This window comes from Ascidia mentula, chromosome 2 (assembly GCF_947561715.1).
Source record: "Ascidia mentula chromosome 2, kaAscMent1.1, whole genome shotgun sequence".
NCBI lineage: Eukaryota > Metazoa > Chordata > Ascidiacea > Phlebobranchia > Ascidiidae > Ascidia > Ascidia mentula.
Window position 1 is genome coordinate 12,821,449 of NC_138567.1, and position 23,592 is coordinate 12,845,040.

Genomic DNA, 23,592 nt, shown 5'->3' on the forward strand with positions numbered 1-23,592 from the left:
ATCCAGTCAATCAAATGCGAACAAGCAACGAGTCGCCTTTATCATTTCAGATAGTGACGCTGTTCGCCACAGCACGCTTCCTTCTTAACCGAGGCCGACTGTTTTTTCCTTCACTGTCGCGCTGCTTGGCTCCAGGTCCCGCTGCGTTCGTCCTAACGCGCGATCCGTACGTTATCGCAATCTCATTGCCAAGAGTAATTGTTTTTTTAATGCGACAACCTGCATTGGACAGGAAGCGGACGTTGTCCAGGGAGAAGGAATTTCGAACAGACGTCAGGGAATCGCATGGGGTTTAATTTCGTCAGGTGAAATCCCTAAAATGAATTACATTTCTTGTTCGCGATTGGCAAGGGCGCCTAATGGTTTGATATCTGATAACCGCAGAAGGTGACGCGGACATTTTTGGACATTTTTTAAGAAATTTATGCGGAACAAACATACATGATAAAAAACATTTTTCATGCAAAACATCCCGCAATATTTCTGATACATTCCAGTATGTTTTAGAAAACTCGTTCCCACAAAAATAACGTTTGTGTAACAAAATACAAAATCTCGCACTTCGCCTAAAGTTCCCCGGAGAAAGAGAAATGATCAATATAAACTATCAATGCGCCAAATACATCATCGATCCTAACTTTAATCCTTGTCCCAATTAAGACAAATTTCGTCTCCTTGTACCGCGGTTTACACAGCAATGTTGAACTGCCCAAGCATTCCGTGAGACAACTTCGAATCAAGCAACTTGCGGATTTATATGATTGGCTCTGCTTATAGCACTGGCTGAACGTAAAATTGACCAAAATGTAATCAAGGGTTACTAATCGCAATGGCTAACTTGACTATTCAGAAAAGCATTTTGTTTCATTCGCAAAATTACAGAATAAAACCCATTACACATCACCCACAGAATTATAACCGGATACCCAAAGACATAAAGACTACACCTCCTGTGACGGTAACAAGCACATTACAAAATCGCAAACTGCCACTGTTACTGTCGTTAGCTATTCTTCCATCTTTACAGATGCAACTGCGAATAGCAGTGTTACGTCATAAACAGTTTCCAGCCTTTTGTAAGATCACAAAACACAGCACAGTGTTTCCTATAGACTGTGCAACGAAGACAAAGTAAATGACTCGTAATCCCCAAAATCTCTATGTAGGAAAGCATTAATCGAATTGTGGGAGTCGCCATTTCTTGACGTAAAAGCGTCCTAGCGACTTTTAGTAGATAATCGGATTTGTCTGGGACGAAACGTAACAGTTGGGGGCGCGAACTTCATGGGAACAACAAAAGGAAAATCCAGACTGTTCTTGGACAAAAGTATCGTGATTTTCTTTAATTTTTTTGTAGAATACAAAGGATTAACCAGAGGAACGCTACAAAACATCAAGCTTTAAAAAAAAACAGATATACTTAGATTGGTAACATGCCAACTCTATCTGTGAGAAACGGATGCACGCCATGTTTTTGGTTTTGTCAACAGTGACATACTTAAAGTCGATTCCTTCCGGAAGAATCCGTTTGGACACCTGTTCTGTAGCAATCCCTATGCGTATAACCAACCACCAACTGCGAAAACGTGTGTGATGCAACAATTGCCGCGTTAACCGCGGGATGCTTCCAAGCAGCTCGGCGCGCCGACAATTCCACGAACAACCGGTACACGTGGTGCCCGAAGGAATTGCAACAGTTTGGTTCGAGTGTTTAAAAGGAAATAAAACGGAAGACTTGGCTGGAGATCTCAATACCAGATGCTACAGGTGTGTGCACTGCGTATTTAAGACAATCACCATTGTCGGTGTTAAATAACGTTCAGCTGCAACAATGGAATCTATAACTGATAGGCAAAAAGGGTTAACATTCTTGTGAAAAGAATTAAAAAAGCATTGGTGCAGAATTGTTTTACCGTCTCTTAATTTAAAGCAGTGGTTCACAATCTTTTTACCCTTGAACTGTTAGAGTTCCAAAAGTATGCACCTTTACCATAACAAATCTATTCAAAAGGAAAATATTGTATATTAGGGACCCAGTAAAAAGTGACCGGTGGTTAAAAAACACTGATTTAAAGTACAAGCAAGCGGGGACGTTAATATGTTATTACCCGACAAACAGCAAAAGGCCATAAAATCTACCAAGCAGGTCAAAGTCGCGAAATATCTAGTTACGAACACCCGCACTTTTTCAAATATCTTTCTCTGTGGGGAGCATTTTCTGCGCGTTTGTTGCAAAGATTGTGTGACCCCGATTTCTCGAAACAAACAATCACCGAGGACGTGAATCAGCTGCAGAACGCCTGTCGGGTTTGTTTTCTCAAAATGTCCCGTTTCTAGATTAGGAACAGAAGCACGTTGCTTGTTCAACTACGCACACAAATAAATGAATGATCCAATACGGAAGACGAGCCCTGCGGGATTACATTTTCCATGCTTGTACTTGTTCCGGATTCAGCAGTTCAAACGGCAAAAACGAGTCCCCGACTTTTTGGTGTCTTAAAGTGAATCTTTTTACAAACCGTTGTTTTCTCTACATGCAAAACAGCTGAAATGTTAATTACAGAAATAAGGTTCACAGGCTTCGCAGCCAAGGCATTGCATTACAGAATTACAGAAATGTTGAAACAAGTCGATTTTGTGCTGAAATAACCAAAGCAGCTCTCATCCGAATCCTTGTTTAAATGGATTGGGAAATATGCGAAGGCACGACAACAAAGGTTGAGAGATGCTTTATGACGTTAAAGGTTAGATCCCTCATGAACTTACGAAGAAAATTAGGGGCCAACTGGCCAAACCACAACGACTCCTTACAAAAAGAACACTCTCGCCCGATGAACAGCTGTTTCACAAACACCTAGTGTATTCGTTTATAAAAGGAACATACACAAATAAAGCGATTGAAAACGGAACAATTTTGAATAGTAAAAGTAAATACTAACAAAACGTGCCGTATACTTTTCGTCCCCAAAAGCGTTTTTCCAAACCTCGCTCAAAAAATTTCTTGGTGCCCGATGTATCAGCGACTTGTCACATGTAATCAGCAACATTCAAAAACGATAAAGTTGAAAATTCCACACTGCGACGTCATTTCTGATACGACCTGTCAAGACTCGAGGCTCAAATTGGAAACTTTTATCAGCTACTATTTTCCCAAACGAAAACTCTGCTAAAAAATTTTGCTTTCAAAATATGCGGCCCCCTTTGCCTTGAGAATCATTGCTGCAAAAAGTAAACCCATATGCTATACTGTATAAAATGCACATACATTTTTTTGTTTTTCCCATATCCTGTACATAATCAACGCGTATACATTCGAATTCGTCTCCGCAACTTGGAACGTATAATTGTGCTATTACAGCCAACGCACAGCGCCTTTCCACTGAACGATAAGACGAAGAGAATGCGGTTTTAACCTTAAAACCAAGCAGCAGTGCATGATTAAGTACAACATAAGCAAGTTTGTATACCTGCAAAATCAGCTTACGACCCCGAGTTTGGCTCCACGGTCAGCACTGCGGCCACAAATCAATTACTAGATGCCTGCTGACCGCACTAGGGCACACGCCACCATAAACATAAATTAACTCTGGAAGCCGTGTTAATCTGGCTCGGCGCTACAGCAACTTTAATTGGAATTGACAAAACGGACCAGCGCACCGCAGCGCTCGAACTTATTGCGGTTCTATGTAACTTGGTCATGGTTTATGTGGCAAAACTACCAGCAGATTATAGCATATTGTATGCATGGTTGGAAACATATTAAGTTCATACAAAGTACTTTAAAACAGCGGAGTGTATTCGGGTCGCTGCCAATAAAACGTTGCAATCATGCATGTTAGTTGTCATGTATGAATTTTTTCGTTGTTCTATATAAGAGTAACATACCCTCTGTCATGTTCAACACACAACCAGAAGCATAAATTTACCTAAAAAATTATGCGTAAAACACATATAAGGCAAGGTTAAGATTTACCGGTTGACTTGCTATTGAAGCCCTTTTAATTATATCAGGAAAATTACTGCGCTAAGGTATATATAGCATTAAAAAATGTTTCAAGCGATTTATAAATTGCTTTAAACCGTTGTGCTACTTACACAAGTAAGCGGAAAATCTGTATGTTGCGCGTGTGAAACTCCGTGCAGTCGGTGCCTGAAGGTCTTGGGGGAATGCTCTGTTTTCAGCACCCGTTCGTAGGGAACAAGTGCACTCATCGGGCAGGTACTTCGCTCTGACATCTCATTAGCCTCCCAGTTGCCAAGGGGATTGTGCTCGCTTTCGTATAAACTGTTGCCGCTGTTTTAAAGGTTGCAGCGGATACCGTGGCGGAGTAGTAACGTTTTGATGTGTTCTACTCGAATCCTCTCGGCGCGCTAAGCTGCTCCCTCGGCGAATGAAATTTGAAACCTGGCGAAAAAATTTCCTGCTCGCACCGAGACCTCTGCGAGAAACAAGACAATAATTGAAAAACAATATCTTCTGTATAAGAGAGTTTCTGTTGCGGGAAGTTAACATTGTTCCGCGATATGCAATCATCCCTGTAAATCCCTTGAATGCTCCCATTTGTTATTCCCACTTGAATAGATTAAATCGCACCAGACAATTCTTTGCGACTAGGCCATAATTCGAATTCCCGCAGATTAAAAAACGTTTTGGAGACAACACGACTGTGTCAAATATGTTATTGTTTGCTGTATATCACGCACTTTACACAAAATTATGCTTACCAAAGTTATCTTGCTGCATACGGCTTGTGGTGTGGTCGGTTTTCGTTTTCATGATCGCCAACAATACTTGCTTGCAAAGCGCAAAAACGTGTATGGGTGCGAAGACGGTTTTTTGGTCCCTTGGTTTTAAAGCAAACATTGGGTTGCCGATGGGCCCCATTTTGCTATTCATGGCCGCCTAGAGTGGTTTGGGTCCTCATGCGGACCTGAGTAGGTCTACAACAAATACTCGTTTGTTTTTTGTCACAAAGTAAGATAATGATCTTAAAGTCTTTATTACGCATAACATGGCTTAAAATAGGTGAATAATAGATACAAAGTTTTGAACTTGCTTTTGTTTTGTTGTCTGTATTCTAATCGGTTGTTGTCAGCTATAGTAAATATACTTTAGATAGAAATCACACGAATTTAAATATTTTTTTTGTACTTTTCAAACCGCTGGATTTACGTATGTTGTCGCCGTAATGGTTACTGTAAACAGGAAAGCGCGATCAGCCGGCCTTTGTTGATTACTTAGTGGTCGTAATAAATGTTAACCGGTTAGTTTGAGCCTGTTTTTTTTATATTTATCAAGTTCACTTTTGTTCTTACAGCTCGAAGAAATTTCCAACCCAAAAAAGCTTTTATTAAAGCTCACGGAAACAGCAAACAAATAGCATAATTTGGTCAAGTTTTGCAAACAGCAAGCTATACATCCTTCTAAAATATATTGCATTGCCTGCAAATACGCCTTCTGACTACTGATTTTATTACACAAACAAGCATGGATGCACATTCCATGTCAAAACTGACAATGGCATCAGTAAAAAGACCAGTTACAGCAGGAACAAAGAAACGACAGACTTTTTTGGATGAAAGCCTTGAGCAAGCAGGCAGTGCCTTGTCACTCGAAACTCAGGTATGATCCAAATAAAGTGTTATCAGAAGTGATATGATACTGGGCTATTTATGCACAAGGTATTACGATGTGTATTTATAGGCAAAGCAATTTACAAATAGACTGCTTTTGGTACAATGCAAACATAAAACATTACAGGTCGAAACAGTGGCCATCTGTCTGCAGCTTACCCAATTGATGTTATTGGCTCTACTTTGCTTATAAAACATTCTATTGTAAACAACATTTTGATAAATTTGCGTTGTAATTTTTATTGTGCAGGATGCCTATGACCCACTGTATGTTCACCAACCGGAGCCACCAAATTTTAAGTCCTATTCAAACTCAGAACCCATTGCTTTAAAAGCCTTCGACTCAAACAGGGAAACTCTGACTGCTGAGTTTTATTCTAAACTTCAAAATCTCAAAAAAGAGCACAAAAAGACTCTGAAGTTGCTTTCACAACTTTATGAGGATTCTAATTCGAGGTATGATAACAGCATGGACAGGTTTGGAGTAGTGTCTTTTATTTGAACTCTCTATATAGCATGTATGTATGTTGAGCATAATAATATGTTAAATATTGTCTGCTCTTATTGGTTTAACAACTGAAATTTGTATATTGAACCATGTTAAATTGTTGTGACCTTTGTAGGCAGTGCAATCACTCTGCAAGAAACCACCAGGAAGCCATAAAGATCAAACGCAGCATGTGTGGCAGTCACCAAAATCGCTATTATGATGATGATGAGTCTGACGATGAACCAATTCAAATTCCAATGGATTCCTCAAGAATTATGAATTCCCAATCACATGAGCCAAGATACCAGGACTCACAATCTGATGGCTCACAAGACACTGATGATGAGGAAAAAAGTGCCATGTCATCCTATGCTGAGTCAACCGAAGATGTGGTGTCCAGGATGTGGGAAGACTTTACACTGGAAAGTTACCTTGAGAAAAGAAGCACAAAGGACCAACTAAAAAGTAAGAGGAACGTAAGACCGAGAAGTGCACCACCCAAGAAAAAAGAATGGTCACCAATTATTACCATTCCAAAACCCTTTAAGATGACATTGAGAGAGGAAGAAAAGAAGGGAAAATCTCACACTAGGTTGGGTTTGTTTATATTGATGACTAATGCAGTTAAATGCTCAATCATACAGTATGTTACTTTCAACCGCTTGCAGAGTATATTATGCATCAAATAATATTAGCTGATAAAAAAAAACTCCAGAATTTCAGTACATCTTTGACCTCAATATTTAATCATTTTTGTCACAAAAAACTAAAAGTGTGTTTTAACAAAAAATGTCTTACAATCCTCAAAACAAACAGAAACAGTAAAATCCATGTAACTGCTGAGAAATTCATTTTTCTACATACAAACGACGTTGCTGTTTGTGTTGAGGATTTTTACAATCCTCCTAGTTTAAATGAGTTTCATATCCATACTGCAGTTCATCACATGAAATTTCGCTACATGAGAGAGAGAGAAGGGAAAAGGAGGAAGATGAACTTGGTTTTCGAATAAGACCTCGAGAACCCCCTGCTCATATTTACCTTCCCCTATTCGATGAGTTTAGAGAAAGACAGGAGCAACGATCAAGATTTAATCGCGAAAATGCAATTTCAACTCTAGTTGCCCTACAGAAACCTTTTTCTTTCGCTGAACGGGATGAGGAAAAACGGAAAGAAAGGGTTTGTTATACTTTTACTTGTATGATTTTTGTTACAGTTTCGCCTCATTTCTCTTCAATTATTAGTATCCATAATTAATTAGGAACCATTTGTGATATTGATCATTTTCTGTACAGACGTAATTGCTTTACCAAACGTTGACAATGTGACTTTAAATTTAGGAGCATAAAAAAAGACAAGAAGAATTACAGAAACTAAGGAACATTAAGAAGATGTCAAACTTTGAAGCTAGTCCTGTTCCTTATAGTGTCCATGACCCTACTGTGTCAGATCGCATCATTGAGGAGGGATTATACAGAAAGATTAAAAAGAAAATGAGGTCAGTGAAAAATTGTATTTGCCTGTTCATCGATTTATGTTGTTTGGAAAGATGTTACATACAAAAAAATACATTTTTTATGACTTTTTTGTTGCTGGTAAGTACTAATGTCACTTAAAAAAACCTGGGTTGTGTATTTGTTTTTAAAACCACTTTGTAGTGTTTATAATTGTCATTTGTTAATCACATACCTGTTCTGGCATGTACAACAATGGTATCAACAATAGTTAATCAATTGTATGTGTTTGTGGTGTGTGTTGTAGAACACATTGTAACCATAAGAACACAGAGTGAAAGGAAGTTTGAAACTTACCTTGTGTATAAGGTTACCTACAAACTTTTCAATGAGGATTAATTGAGTGTAATTGTTAGGGGTATAGTTGGCAGATGGAGACCAAACATTCAGTTTAGTGTTTTTTCAACAACAAAACAAAAACACCTGCAAGGGTTTTGAAGTTTTATTGTCAACACTGTGTCTGAATGCAACTTTCACCCAAACAAAAATGTGGGCAAAAGTATACCGTTGAAGCTTAACGCCTTTAAATGTCTTAGCTTTTTGGATTGTTGGCACAGAATAAATCATCTTAGTCGGCCACCACACATTACTAATTCCAGTCATCTTTATGAAAATTTGTGCTCATAATGTGTGTAATAATGTGTTTACACTCAGGTCAGAAGACCTCATGCGGTCCTCTGCTCTTCCACCTCGCATGCAAGCTCACGAAGTTATGGCGGGCGAGAAGAGACGCGTTTGGCAACGCGAAGTGGACAGAACTACAGCTCATTCGTTCCGCCCCGTAACACACGACGTTCCAGACTTCGATGCTCTGCACAAACGACAGCAGTTCGAATCCTATCAGCACAAGATGGACAGAGAGACAACAGCTTCTGAGCCGTTCAGGTTGAGGACGAGCGAGAGGTCGAGACAGAAGTTCGAAACGCGGCTTGTGGAACCTGATGAGAGTTTCGAAAAGCCGAAGCAAAGCAGGCGAAGGCCGAAGACCGCGGTGGACATGTCGATTACCGGTAAACCGATTAGGATGCGTTTCATTTGAAGCACGTTTTTATTAAATAATCGCGTATATTGCATTCTAGAAAAATGTATGTGTTTATTTGAACAATAAACTTACTGTTTTTTAATGAAGATTCAATACCTGCTCGTTTAACCGACTCCTCTCGGCTTCGCATCGAAAACATGAAGCGATCCCTGCAGGAGGCCGAAAGGATCATCCAGAGAGCCAAGGAGGAAGATGAAGAACGGAAGGAGAGGAGAAAATTGATCGCTCAACAAGTCGCACAGAAGTCGGCCGGAAATGACGTCGCGCTGACGTCAGAAACCGAGAAAGAAAAGAAACTGAAGCAGTACAAGTAAGTCTGGCGGGTCGATAAGGGAAATTCTATGTGTGTGAACTATGCAAAATTTCTAAAGGTAGCAAATTATTCCATCACGAATGGCAGTGACATGAAGAGTAAACTACCCATCTGTGAAGGCATTTTTTTTACACAGATGAGCAAACCCCGCAAAAAAAAACCAATAGTTCCCTTGCATAGTTTTTGTTGAAATCAGTTTGCATTGTTGTGTTTTATTCGATTATAACGCGAAACAACAATGCGCGCCAGATTCAAACTACAGGTGCCATATGCTCTCTGTTTTAAACTATAAATAGAAATGTTGTCAGAGATGCGGTGCACAATTGGTCCACGCAGTTTTATTCGTATATCACGTCTGAGTCGATATCTTTTTGGTCAGTTTGGTGTGCCTCAAACGAATTGAGGATCCGTGTGTGCCGCGAGCCTAAAAGGTTTCAGAACCCCTGCTGTAGTGCATTATGCAAAAAAACAGTCGATTTTGATTTGTAATTTCGTGTCTTTTATTGCAAGATCATATTTTGCTGATCCCAATGTTAACTTTTAATAAAGGAAACAACTTCGGGAAAGACAGATCGAATACAATAAATTCTTACAAGAAGTAAAACAGCGAGTGGACGATCGCCCGTTGCTTTTTGAACAACATAATGAGGTTTGTACCTAACTCTCTGTGTCGACTAGTAACGTTACAAATACCGTATATATGCGCATACTAAATGCAATATCATGACTTTTATTATGATTCCAACTGACTTCAGTGATTTGTTTAAATGGAAACCAATGGGGAATTTGCAATTCAGGGATGTTTATTTAAAGTATGTTGACAAGTGCTGTTTTTTAGTGTCTTTTTCGCCGTTTTCACCACAACATTCGCCTTATCGAAGTTTTTTGCCGTTAACAAATAAATAATATTTACGATTAATTGTTCCTGCCAGAAAATGGCCAAAGCTCAGGCCGAAAAGCGATACCGCGAAATACTGGAAAGCTCTGGTCTCAGCGACGATTTCGTCATCAACAAAAGTCGCTTAAGCGCCAGTTCGGATGGGTCGGCGCATTTTCAATCACGTGACCTTTTAACAACCAATGACAGCTATGCGAGCGATGCATTCGAGCGTGACGACGACGTAGACAGTTCGGCAAGTTACAAGGCTAACAAAAAGTATGGAACTTTTTTTTTTAGTTTAAATGGGGCAATTTTGCTTTCTTTTGTTAAATATCAATCTTGTTTTTTTTGTGTTGTTATTGGTGATGTTTTATTGAAATATTGACGTGTTTGACTTCATAATCCAAATAATATCATTTATCAAAATTTCTTTCTCAAAACTTAAAATTTGGAAAATCGTAAAAAAACATCGCATCCGCCTCAAATCCTCATTGTTACAGAATATTGTCAGCTTTATCTTTACCCAATCTTTCATGCAGAGTTACTGAAAAATCTAAAGTCACCACGAAAGTGAGTTTTGCCCGAAACACTGGCGGCGGAAGTTCGTCATCGGAGGAAAATTCCGATGTAGAGGAGGAAGACACGAAACCCAAGGAGTTGGAGGTGGAAGAGTTTTGAAATCGCAACTGAAATCTTGCCCCAAAATACACAAAACGTCCAATTTCCACTTTGTTCGTATCATGTGAAAAACTGGTTGTCTGTATTTCACATAAAAAAGCCTAATTTAAAATTTTGTTGTTAGCTTTTCATTGGGATAAGTAGATTTTTTGTGAACTTACCAAGCGACAAACCATAGTTGAATTGAGAGCAACTCGTGTTGATATTTAATTTGGAATCCCTCCTGAAACGTTGTGAAACATCTTATTCAGTGTTTTCATTCTCGCGATCGCTGCTATACTTTACATATCGTGCTTATTGCTAATGTGCCAAACGTTTACTGACAGTATTTGAAAACTTTTACGTTTTTTAGGGCGCAATCGAACAAGCGGATTTTTAAAGGTCTGTCATAGGCCTATAGGAACACCTTATCATACATCGAGTATGAGTAAAAATTTTTTGTATCAAGTTGTTCCTCACTATATTCACTCGAAATATAACAAAGATGGCGTCTAAACAAAAAAAATTAAGCCGTGTCGCTTGACGCATTTACCGTTTCCTCTATATTGCTGTCTAGCGCATAAGCATTTATATGAATTACAAGAAAAGGTGAGTGGTTGGTTTAAATGTCATCAGTGTATACGCGCCAGTGTGTAATGGTGTTTTTGTGTATGCTGACACAGCGATATGTAAGTTCTATCTAGTCGGGTAATGGACATTCTGCGTAGTTTTTGTAATAAATTTTGTGAAAAAGGATCTTTTTCGTAATTGTGACAGGAATATATTCGGCCGGGGCGAATAAACTTACACCTTTTAAATCCAACAGGCAATAGAATCACAATTTCCCCCAAAACCGAAAAGAGTGCAGCATAGTAGCTGTACTTAAACTGTAGATCTTTAATGTAGACAATAATCCCAAGTTGTGTACTGCCTAAATCAGTGATTTTCAACCGGTGGTCCGCGGAACACCAGTGTTCCGTGAAAGATCGTCAGGTGTTCCGCAAGAAATTTATTAGTTTCACTGATATTCCGTGGAACACGGGTTGGAAATCACTTGTTTATCACAAATGGCGTAAATAGCTTTATGAAAGTAATCATCCACTATCACCAGTTTGAATGTTCTATCGTGAATTCATTTATTGTTGTGCAACAATAAGACTCGTTTTGTAATAATATGAATGTAATGGCGCGAGCCTGTTGCTGGTTAAGTATAATGACGCAATACTTCCAACAGTTTGGTGTTCCGCAAGATTATTTCAATAAAAAAAGGGTTCCGTGGCTCAAAAAGGTTGAAAAATACTGGCCTAAATGATAATACCCATATATACTATCCTAGCGTGACTGTGAATTATGCTTCCTACCGCTTGTGATGTTGTTGACTATTTTCAGTTTTCATCCACTTTGCACAAATTTTAACAAAGTAAAAGTCTTAAAAATACAAGGCATAAAGTTTCGGCGAGGCCGCAACTGCAATCTTGCCAAGAGAACAGTTTACTCGTCATGGGGTCCTGTCCAACCTTGCAGTAAACAATTGATTTTTTGCGAACACATTCTTGATCGTTGTTGCACATTGCGTTCGTAAACTTGTTGGAAAAGTACAGCGGAACAAATGTTGGAAAATTAGAATGGAATCAAATGGTGGAGTGCAAAAAAACACAAGATTTCAAGTCACTGAAAACCAAGAAATAAAAGTAAAAGTGAGAAAGTATGACGCCATGAACTGCCACGGAAAAAAATGATATACATACATGCGTGTTTGTTCCTTGTACAACTTGATGTTGTAAAATTACACGAAGTAAAATGGCGCAACCTTAATACGTCGGGGACATAACATAATAACCCACATATTTTACATTGGTGTTGTGACTAACAGCAACCATTTAAAAAAGCCGGTCAATAAAAATAAAAAGGTATTGTCAGTTTGACCTAATCGAACTTGTGGGAAACCACGAAACAATCCTTCGGAAAAGTAGTTCAGAAGCGAAATGCGATTATCACCAAAAGCCGAGGTAAGCACAAAAAGACACCAGCAATGATAATATGTGAAAAGGAAGTGATGTTAAGGCTATGTGGCAGTTTTCTTTCTTATAACGTCCAGTTCGCGAGAATCTATTCCCACTCTGCGCAGGGTCCGCTTGACGTGGGGCTTCCCCTCTTCCGTGAACCACTGTCGGCAGTACATGATCTTCATGACGTCACGCAAAAGGTCACGTTCGCGTTTCCTGGCAACGCAATCAGCAAAGATTGTTTTTTATTGAGCTCTAAATTATTGCAGATTTTTTTAATTTGTAACAAATAAATCGTATGACAAAATTCACCAAAACATATGAAGTTAGTTACAATGAATATAGATAGTATTTTGAAGTTTTAAGGATTTATAACACTGTGAGTTATGTTCCTAGATAGTGTAATGGTAAACACATTTATTTGTCATGTTGTATGCACAATATAATATGTATATTGGAATAATGTTGTTGTAACAATGCCGTTATTTTTCACTTGGAAAATATCGTGCACATGTAATATCTTCCACCAAATGTAGATCAGCAGACAAAACTATTTTAGTTGATAAGTTCTGTGAAAATATAGTATCTCTGTGTTTACGCTTACAGTTGAACCAAAATTTCCCGGTTTTTAGTGTCCTGGAACAACAGAATCCGCATTTCGGCGTCACGAACGTCGGGACAATCCTTCAACTCGCCGTTCGCAATCGCGTACTTCGCTGCGCACCTCAAACACTGAACGGAGTAAGCTAAACCTGAAATACATAAAGCGATGCAGACATTGAATAAAGAGTAGATTTAAAAAAAAAATTAAAAAACCTGCCCAAATTGGCTCAAATTTAAAACCGAATTTTTCATTAGAGGTACATTTGCATACCCATATCAAAACTCAAACCGCTGTGGTGTAAAAAGCTAATTATTTTGACATTCTTAATGACCTATAGTATACAGTTTGACATATCCAAAAACTCTACGCCCTGTTTCCTTCAAACGGTTTTTTTATGTGAGGAATAAAACTCACCGTTCAGCTTTTCCTTCATCAAATCTTCAGTGTTAGTGGCGGCGTCTGTTACAACTTGCGCTAAAGATTTTCGCCTGTTGCTATGACTACTGGCAGGCGGTTTCTGATTGGACAATTTTTCCACCTCCTGCTTTGAGGCAGCAAATTTGAGCATCACGGCGCTGAGTTCACGCTGCAGTACATCCTGTCAACAAAATTTTTTCCAATCCTTGCATTTAAGTGCTTTGACTAAGAAAGTCAAAGATAAGATATTGGACATATTGAGCAAACGTCACGCACAACTGTGATCATCATCAGTTGCGTTTGGAACGTCTGCTTAGTATATCCAGCATCGTTGCTTTGGCTTTTTACATTTAATTTGAGGAAAACCATTTGTTCAGATATTTCTATCTATTACAATTGTTTCGTAGCAAACCTGTCTGGTTTTGGATTCTTTTTCCTTTTTCGCCTGACCTTCCTTCAAACTTTCAATTTCGGCAAGGGCAGATTCCAGTCTTATTGAAGTTTCTCTCGCCGCGTTTTCGTACTGCGCGGCCAGCCTATCACGTTCGAGGTTACTCTTGGTCAAGTCGCTCTGCCACTGTTCGAAAGTAGTTTTTGCGTCGCGTTCCTAAGTTTCATGCAAAAAGAAATGACACAGTACAAAATGTTCAGGTGTTCTGTTTAAATGCTGCTTAACTGCAAACATTAAGATTGGGAATATAATAATAATAGTTTATAGTTTTTGGAGTTCAGTACGATGACCTCACAAACATAGCAAATGTTCAAATAAGTATAAATGAACCATCTGCCAAAACTCAAAAAAACGTACCAAATGTTTGGCCAAAATTCTTTTCAAACATGTCAAATGGTTGTCAATTAAGTATTGCATGACGCCGTATGAAGCCCGATACATAGCGTACTAAGAGTGAGAACCAAAATCCTCTACCTTAAACATTCAATACCTTTTTCTTCATTTCATTCCTAAGTTGAGTAATCTCCTCTTCCAGTGATTGGTTCTGCTCAGATTTTTTCTCCAGCATTCGACTTGCTCCCTTGGTTTGTTCCTCCAAGTCGACGGAGAGGGTCTGGATTTGATCGCGCTGTTGCTCCTAGCAAATTTTTTTGTTCTTTTTGTTGAGTGGTTCGAATTTTGAACAAACCCAATCCTCACCATGAGAACGACTTCACGCTGTCGTTGTTCTTGGAGATTATGAAACTCGGCCAGGGTGACCATGGTCGCGGTTTTTTGTTTGTACTTTTCAATCATTTCCTCCGACTTGTGTAGGTTGTCTTGCAGTGTTTCCTAAACAATAACATTGAAATGTTAACTGTTGTAAATCTGTTATACTTGTGCTCGTTACGTGAATTAAACATGTTTAATGCCGCTCAAGTACAAAACACAGAAGTTTGTGGAAAAATTGTTATCATACTTACAAAAATTCGTTATATTGAATACATGTTTAATTTGTTAACGAAGTGAAACACACAACTCAAAACCCTGTCACTAAACATTATTAAACAGCTTGATATTAATTACTATTTGCTCCAAGAATTCATTTCTTTCCCGTTGCAAGTTTTCAATCTCAATCGCCGAGTCGCCATGTTTGGCCTCTTTCAACATTATTTCGAGTTCTTCAATTTTTTGTTGCTTCACATCCTGTATACAGAAATGTCTGACACAATGTTCAAAAACCATTCCTGTAGTCTTTGTGACATTTTCTCTTAAAAAATTATTTTCTCTTAAAAGTGTCAACTTTAGCAAAACTAGTCACGTTGGACATTATAGTCGAAATTAAACCCATCTTCTCCAGCAACCATTACTTACCCTATCCCTCTTCGAAAACATAATTAAGTGGTCGTAGTTGGCCTTGATTTGTTCCTCACGTTCCACACAAGTAGCACAACATGGTTTCTCCACAGAAACTGACCCCAAGCCACGACCGTGGGCACGTTTTGTGGACGAGGCCTCGTCGCCACATGGTTCACCCCGATTATTGATGACGTCAAACGCAGCGGGCATCAACGAAGCTGCGAACGCCTCCTTGTGGTCGATATCTTTGCTCCCAGATGGCGGTTTCGTCGACAAGACCCCAGCGGAAACAGAATATTTATTTGATAACATCGTTTCTTTGGGAGGCGTTGGTGTTCTTGAATACGCGTACTCAAGTCCTTGTCGCCTGTCAACCACTCCGGGCGATTCGCTGCCTTTCGCCGCTAGACGGCGCCCGACTCTGCTGTCGTCACCCTGCGGCGAGTAGCCAGTGATGTGTGGCAGGGCAACCACTTGGCCTCCCGACATCAACTCTGCACCTGACGTGCTGATTTGCTGCCAATACAACGGGGATTTTTCCTTCCCGTCTCCGGTAAAGTTCAACCGCACGGCGGCGCTCGCGTTCGATGACGTAGTCTTGTGACGTTTCTTCGACTTCTTCTCACTAGACTTGCCTTCAACCCCATCCTCTTGACTCGACCTCCTGCCTTTTGAAACGCTGTCCTTTCTGTTACGCGAATTCTCCGGGTTTTGGGGATTTTCGACGGTAGACAGAGGGTATTCCATGTTGACGTTGGAGCCGCATACAAGGGAAGATCTGGCATTGATTGGTGGCAGAGAGCCAGTGTAAACTGCCGGCTGGCTTGTAGTAGCTGTTTGGGATGTTTGTTCTTGTAATGTCGTTTTCTTGTCCGAACCATTGGTGTCTTCGATCGCCGGAGGAGGCTCGGTCTGAAATCCAAACAAATTAAACATTTTTAGGTACGTTAATGAACTTTTTAAGGAACTGAAAAAATTAAATTAGTTTTCAAGGAACTGACTTTGTGGCACAAATTAACGTAGATGTAACACACGGCGTTTATGCTGCTGGGTCACTTCTTTAAAACTTTATTATGCATAAGTATGACTTATATGTGTGGTATTGTGTTGGATTTATGATCCAGATTATGTAAACACTGTAACACATACTGCCGCCGACATTTGGACGTATTTAACAACAGCCTATTTCGAAAATCACCACAACATATATACACGCTCATATGAGCTGACAGACAAACATGTTCTTTCAACGCAGCTCAGCCGACAAAAGGGAAAACAACACGGCTGCCGGTCGGATAAAAGTGGCCTTTGTTTGTTTTGGAGTTCATTGTTTTTCCGTGGGACGTTGCCTACGTGGAGTCATAACCGTACCAAAGTTGTTTCACAAAAATCCTGCCCTGTGGGCTCAAGACCCCCACCAACTAAATACAGTATGAGTATTTGAGTGTATAACACGCTGTCTTTTACACACGGTGTGTCTGGCGTTGCAACAAGTTCAAACCAAAATAGGACCATTGGAAGCGTTTTTTTGTGTCACATTAAATGCCGACGGAAGGAAACCAGAACAAATTGCAAATTGAGGAGAGCATATTTTCTGAATTTTACCGTCATTTGCTAGCTATAACATTGCATGAGCATTGAAGCCAGGTTTGAGTTAAAATTCTACGCAAGAATTGTTTTTCGCTTGTTGCGATTGGACAAGATATACCAGGGCACTATTCTTATCTTGCTTTTTGACACTGAAACTATGTATTACTGAGTTACAAAGCCCTGTAGGAGATCATTTTGGCAAAAATTATGATGCTCACTCTTTGTAAAAAAAACTGTTGCGCCCCTTATTCTGTTTGAATTAATCTAGAGACTAAAACGCAGCAAATTTCTCTAAAAAAAACAACAAAATAAGCAAACCTGTTCTGGAACAGGCGACTCCTCTTTGATGACGCGTTCATCGACTTGCGGCAGTGACTGGTTGTGTACCGACATGGCTGAAGTTGCGAAGTGCAAACAAACAAGTGTCTCATGGGCCGAGTTTGGACACGGGGAGGCGGCAACGAGCAACCTGGTGACGCAATTTCCACCTAGCGGCTCCTTCAGCAATCTCGTTAGCTTCGAATCTCTGTTGTTTAAAAGCGACAAATTTAGGTTGATTCTTGTGATGTTTTTCACCTGGGTTTACGCTGGGGCTTTGTAGTATCGCAGTCATGGCTGGATCATAAAACATTTCGGATCTGGGTGTATGGTTGCCATGACACCATAACCTGATGCTAAGATCACTAAGAAATCCAGAAACAGCCTCGAAATTCAATAGCAAAAAAACTTGCGTTGTTTGAAATAACTCATGTGACCGAATATTATAATACGGGGGTTCCACCAATTTGCGTCATTCAACAAGTTATTTGAAAATATACATTCACGAATAACATTAAGCGTCCCTCACCGAACTGTTACAATAAACTTTAGCTTTTTAATGAATATTATAAAAAAATTGTAATCATCAAAAAAACATTCATTGCATTAGAGAAAATTAAATAAACAGTAATAATACAACATAAATAAAATCGCGTTTGGAATTTCAAAGTACTCCAACCTGTAAGGTGTAGGTTGCTGGTTGTCGGGCTCAGTGAGGGAGTGAATTACTTTGCTGAACACTTGGAGTGATTTGTTTGCTTTCGCAGTTGCGTTGTTTCCGGTCGAATCATGAGTTGAGTGCTTGGTTGACTGCGTACAAACCAGGTCCATTTAAATTGGTTTTTAGTTTCTACAAACATGACAAAACCAAATGCTACAATTCAAGGACTGGTCAAACCCATTTTGGTTTTTAATAATACGATTTACGTTGACCGAAGACAACTTCCAGCAATTAAATAAGAGAAAATATTTTGTGATGCAGGAAGTGTAATAAGTAACGTTCGCTTAAGGCCAGGTTTACAACCAAAGGTTTGTTGCAAGTCCGAGTTTCTACCGAATTTTTTTTTGAAATTTGTTTCCACAGAAACTTTTTGGGATCAAAACGGAATGGAATTGTTGTTCCTACTTGAATTGTGAAAAAAATGGTATTTTCCAATTCCAAAGGAATTTAAATTTAAACCGTTCGCATTTGGAAACGGGAGTCTCACTAATATTTGATCCTGCGGAACGTTTTGCATATAAACCATTACTTACTCTACTGACTCCAACCAGATCAACAAAGTCCATCTTCCCGACCGTCGCCCGAATCTTCGTCGATCTCGATCCCTCCTCACCCTCCTCCTCCTCTTCTTTGCGGAAGTAGAGAGTAAAGATAGTGTGGCTCCTCCCAGCATCCCGAACTAAGGGAAAAACACGTTAGATGGTCACACATTCGTGAGTTAGTACTTCACACAATCGTAAATTACGTCGGTTAGGGTTTCGACGAAGCTGTTTATTGACGTCATCAATGTGGTTGACGGGCAATTCGGTGATGCCATCCAACTTCGACGTATCGCCCGTGTCGTGAAAGCGGATGTTGTCAGTTGCTGAGGAATCCTTTGTGCAATAAAAGGAAACCCAATATAATGTAAGCCGTGTAAAGTGACATTTTTCTACAGAGTACCGAAACCTGTTTTGAAATGGAAATTTTGTTTGACGTAAAATATTATTGATGGCAAATTGATGCAAAATGTTTTTTGAAAACCTACCAGAATATCGTAAAACTTTTCGTTGTACAGTTGAATAAACGACATCGTCAGTTTCACGTCATCGGGTATTTTTTCCATCGCTGTGTCGTCACAGATCGAACAAAAAAGATAACAAACATGTAATTTCAACATTTAAGACAGTTGTAGCAATTGTAGCGTAGTTTAAACTTTTGCAATGCCATGTACTGAATTAAAAATGCCCACAACATCGCAAATAAAAATATTTTAATTGCGTGGATATTCTTCGACACTATCGTTGTCCCATCGTACTCGTCTTTGAGCAAACAAATATTATAATTTTTTTTTAAAACGACTGTCTCATCCGAAATATCTTATTAGCAAAAACGAGTGTTATGTTACATTCATTTACATGCGAGTATGGATTCCGCCGCCCTGGTAATAATTCCCTTGTGTTTTCCGCTGCTTGCTTTCCCAAACAAAGTATAACTTTTTCCAGTTCCAGGCGAGCCGTACGTGATGTAACAGGTTTTGTGTCCCTAGAAGAAAAAAATTAAAATAACCAAGGTGGAAAATCAATAATACAATTTGTTAAATTCCAATAATATTTTTTGAGTACTAGTGGCAATCGTAAAAGGGATTCTAAGCTTAGGATTGAATGTCTTTACACAGCTTATTGAACACGTGTGTGTTATTTGCAAATGAAACAGTTGTAACTTTGCGACTTTCAAATATTAACATTGTGACAGACAATATGACCAAATAATAATAAATCCACATAATGTAAGCGGCTCAAAGCTACATGCTTGTAACAACACATCACGCGCCAGAGTTGTTTGTCCAAATATTTGACACCCTTCACCGGGACTACTGGGTCGGTTAAAGCGTTAAGTGGCCAACTCAACTACACACGACACACCTTCAACACCATCTCGACAAGGGGATGGGCCGTGACGTCATAAACGTCTTTCTGCGTCGACGACTCGTCGAGTGCGGAGTCGAAACGGAATGAGTGCTTGCTGCCGTTCTGTGGAAAGCGCGAAAACATGGTAGCTGTTACAGTCTGGAATTTAAATCAAAGCAACTCTTAAACAAAAACTTTCACAGAAACTTGACTTAATACGTACAGCATACGTTTCACTCACACACTCAAAAGGTTTTTTGGTTTTGGAAATATATATTTTCCTGGACATGGTTAGGTATATCGTTTAAATGGTAAATACAACTTATTGCTAAAGACTATGGGTAACAATGGCGGTGTATGAATAAGGTAAAATGTTGTGAAGTATTTAACCAAAAGTACTTTTTAATATATTATCTCTTGCCAAATAATATAACCTAAAACGATTAACAATAAAAATATATTAATTGAATTGGGGCAATCTCAGAACATACACAACTACTTTCTAAATATGTTGACTAACATTTTCCTTTTTGGCGCTCGGTCTTGTTGAAAGCACAACAACTTTTCCTCCCTTAACAGAAGTGCTGCGTAATCTGCTGCTTGATCCACCACCTGTTATGTGGAAAAATTTAATTAGTAACATTGAAAAAGACCTCATGGTGTGCCAAAAGAAGGCTACACATTGTCTTCATCCCTTTATCGATGTCACTTTAACAAAATAAACGAATTAAATCTGTTGGTCAAACTTCACAAGCATTATGTGAGTACGCTTCATGGGTTAAAGTCAACTGTATATCACTGCACAACACGATGTTAAACTGTGTTTGCCTATAGACAAAACGCATGGAAAATAATATTCACCAAGGCCCAATAAACGCAAAACATCTTGTTATACAAAGGTAGGTTTAAATGAACAGGGGTCCGAAAACTCATTTTTGCGTGACCCACAAACAATATTCTAATGTCTTGCGACCCAAAAAAGATTATATGTGATTTGACTGCCAAACATTCTGCTCAACACAATGTAACCCTGACGTAAGAATGAAATTATTGCATTGACACCTTAACACAGGCGATGATATTTCGCGACCCAAATTTGCGAACGGCTTAGAGGACAGGAATTTGAAACATTACTCGTTGCTTTGTTAAAAATAGTAATTTTGGCAGACTTAGAGGCATGCTCTTGAAATAAAGTAAAATAAACAAAAACCAAGATTTTAAAACTATACCGAATTCCTGGTCGTCGATTGGGCGAATTCGCACGTGGACCTGAAAATCCAGGCGTTCCACTGTTTCATTTGTCGAAACATCTGAGTCATGAATTCGTTCATTAGAACTGCATTCAAGTCTGACTTGGTTTTCGGTGTTTGCGGAGTCCGGCGGATCGGAGTTTACTGAAGAATCGGTGGTGGAAGATGGTGGATTGCGAAAGTTGGCCTGGTCATTCTTTGCTTCCGAGTCAGTGCTCTGGACGCTGCTGACTTCGCTCCTGTCGGAATAAAAAGATGACAACGATGAGTCGGACGCTTCCCTCTTCAATGGTTTCGGTTCAAAGCGGGTGACGCGACTCGAAGGAAATCTACTCATTCGATCGGCTTTTTGTGCGTAAGAAATTTCCACGCACTGTTTGGAACGCAGAGGCACTATTGGCCCCAACGACGTCTGCCGGCCGGTGTCGGCGCAAGCTGTGGCTGGCAAAACGCCATGTCGGAGGTTGTCGCTTTCCTTACGACTGCTGTACTTGCTAAAACTGGTCGAGGCATCAATCCAGTCCCTTATGCGAGGATGCGCGGTCGTGGGAGGCCAGAGAAGATGAAGAGGAGCGGAATCACGAGGGGAAGAGTCCTCCAACCCTAACGATCGTCGCTTTGACGATGAATTTCGAAAGGAAGAAGACATCTCAATCTTTTTCATCCTAACTCCATCGGGAAAATAATTCCGCGCTCCCCTTATTAGAGGCGTGCGAGGTATTTCTGATCTTGCTGAGAGTCTGTCACGTCCACGGTCGTAATTACACCTTTCTTCCACTATTTTGTCCATCGCAAATTTGCGACTACTTTACATTTAACCGTGCACACATTGTGCCTTGTCTTTTATAGCTTTTTGTTGCCTTTTCGCCTTTACCCGCATAAATATAAAACTACTTTCAAAACTCAATTTCACTAAAAACAAAGAATTTCTTCTTACATATAAAAGACAAAAATTTAAACATTAGTATACGACAATGTCTTAAATTTCCCAAAATGTTAATTCTCATCTAAATTCCTTGTATAAGATCTTTGGATTATAAGCCAATAAACCAAAAACCTCAATTGTGTAAAGTTTCTAAAACACATATATTTAAACGCCAAAAAAGCGCACGAGTTCTTTAAAGTAAATAAAAGCAAAATCTCGTTGATTTGCTGCTAACATTAGCAATAACAATAACACTCATGTCCTCTTCCCAACGCACAAGCTTTGTATGTCGGGGAAAGTAAAGTTAACCAGGGAAAATCGATTGAATAAAGTGGGTGAGTATTTGCACAGATGCCTGGATGGGACGCCGAAACAAGGACGATTATCCACGAGTGCCCATTTCAAGTGCCTACGGGGGACATGTCCAGAAAAATAAATTATTCTACCCAAATGATAGGTATTTCGTAGCAGTGGGACAGATTTTTAAAGAAACGTCGCGCAAAACGTGCTGAAATTACTCAACCGAGTAACAAAATGGGTAAGCTGTGTTGTTGTTCTGCTGTTCTAACGGTTGGACAGACTGGCTTTTGTCTACGGTTCAAGTGCGTTCTTGCAGTTGACCAGCGACATACGTTTGGATTGGCTACTTTACTGGGCTCAAGTATGTTATGGAGTACTTCGTTTCAGTAATGAGGTTAACTGTGTCAAAAATATTTCAAAGCTCTTCAAAGTTTTGCGAAGGAAATAAGGTTCGCACCATTTCATGTTGCCAATTTTTAAGTATTTGTATTTTATCTTGTATCATTAAAACGAGAATGCACGTTCAAATACAAATGTACTTTAAAATTTTACCTTGATTTAGTTGCTTTGCCGGGCTTGCTTTTGCTCTTTGCTCCTCTGAAACCACGCATCTTAGGTGTCGTCCATTTTGTCCAGTTTGTGTGAAAAATCTTTTCAAACAAGATTCCACCTCACACAACCAAAATGCTTATTCTTATGTCCTAAATCTGTGCTTACTTTGAAAGCTGTGAAATATATCCAGTTGCCAGTAATGAAATATATGGAAGCAAATAGTCAAACAATTCGTTTGTGCTCTGGCTTGCATGCCTCAGCAAATAAAGTTCTTTATTCCAACTTCAGACAATGCAACAGTTGCTTTACCCGCACCACGTTTCCCTACCAGCTAACTTTACCACTTGTAACCAACAACACGGCAGCTGTTTGACTCTGACATTGAAAGAGCTTTAAATTCAGGTTACAATGCCCGCCCATGGAAATCAATATGTGCTCAGGGTCCACTTCGGCATTCATCACAGCGATGTGCTGAAAAATTGGGGTTACGTATTTACACAGCGCATGTGGACGTTTATGTTCCCGCCATTATTGTAACCTATTGCTTCCTCGTCTTATCTAAACACTACCTGAAGTGGATTGTCGATACCTCGCATAGAATGCGGCCCACAAAAAGTCAACAGGGGCTTCCTTTTAAATGCCTTTGTGACGTGACAGGCAATATCATTATTCTGGATTTGTATTCTGAGCGGGCCTTGATG

General features: G+C 39.5%; 2 protein-coding genes across 2 annotated transcripts; one reads left to right on the top strand and one right to left on the bottom strand.

The window, feature by feature from the left end:
• Positions 1 to 5,298: 5,298 nt before the first annotated feature.
• Positions 5,299 to 11,248, top strand: LOC145889014 (protein FAM161B-like). Its single transcript, XM_082979889.1, has 10 exons — positions 5,299 to 5,623; positions 5,885 to 6,090; positions 6,258 to 6,716; positions 7,063 to 7,303; positions 7,465 to 7,622; positions 8,293 to 8,648; positions 8,768 to 8,990; positions 9,543 to 9,642; positions 9,926 to 10,149; positions 10,413 to 11,248. The coding sequence occupies exons 1-10, from the start codon at positions 5,489 to 5,491 to the stop codon at positions 10,549 to 10,551; spliced, it is 2,241 nt and encodes a 746-aa protein (XP_082836015.1). The 5' UTR covers positions 5,299 to 5,488; the 3' UTR covers positions 10,552 to 11,248.
• Positions 11,249 to 12,183: 935 nt separating this feature from the next.
• Positions 12,184 to 22,985, bottom strand: LOC145890158 (uncharacterized). The gene is made up of 18 exons (XM_082981190.1): positions 22,892 to 22,985; positions 21,094 to 21,353; positions 20,385 to 20,476; positions 19,880 to 19,987; positions 19,373 to 19,499; positions 19,003 to 19,082; positions 18,721 to 18,850; positions 18,509 to 18,654; positions 17,934 to 18,064; positions 17,255 to 17,462; positions 15,362 to 16,258; positions 15,074 to 15,193; positions 14,708 to 14,839; positions 14,499 to 14,645; positions 13,970 to 14,164; positions 13,555 to 13,738; positions 13,141 to 13,288; positions 12,184 to 12,752 (listed from the first exon to the last, which is right to left on the bottom strand). Exons 1-18 carry the CDS (start codon positions 22,948 to 22,950, stop codon positions 12,596 to 12,598), a joined length of 3,321 nt encoding a protein of 1,106 aa, XP_082837316.1. The 5' UTR covers positions 22,951 to 22,985; the 3' UTR covers positions 12,184 to 12,595.
• Between the last annotated feature and the right edge of the window lie 607 nt (positions 22,986 to 23,592).

Bases quoted from the DNA above. Each gene is read 5' to 3' on its own strand.
- LOC145889014 (XM_082979889.1), top strand. From the start codon at position 5,489: ATGGATGCACATTCCATGTCAAAACTGACAATGGCATCAGTAAAAAGA. The intron at 7,304-7,464 runs GTTTGTTATACT...CTTTAAATTTAG, and splicing joins AGGAAAAACGGAAAGAAAGG to GAGCATAAAAAAAGACAAGA. The intron at 9,643-9,925 runs GTTTGTACCTAA...TGTTCCTGCCAG, and splicing joins TTTTTGAACAACATAATGAG to AAAATGGCCAAAGCTCAGGC.
- LOC145890158 (XM_082981190.1), bottom strand. From the start codon at position 22,950: ATGCGTGGTTTCAGAGGAGCAAAGAGCAAAAGCAAGCCCGGCAAAGCA. The intron at 15,194-15,361 runs GTAAGTAATGGT...TTCTGTATACAG, and splicing joins TGTTTTCGAAGAGGGATAGG to GATGTGAAGCAACAAAAAAT. The intron at 13,739-13,969 runs GTTTGCTACGAA...TTTTGTTGACAG, and splicing joins AAGAATCCAAAACCAGACAG to GATGTACTGCAGCGTGAACT.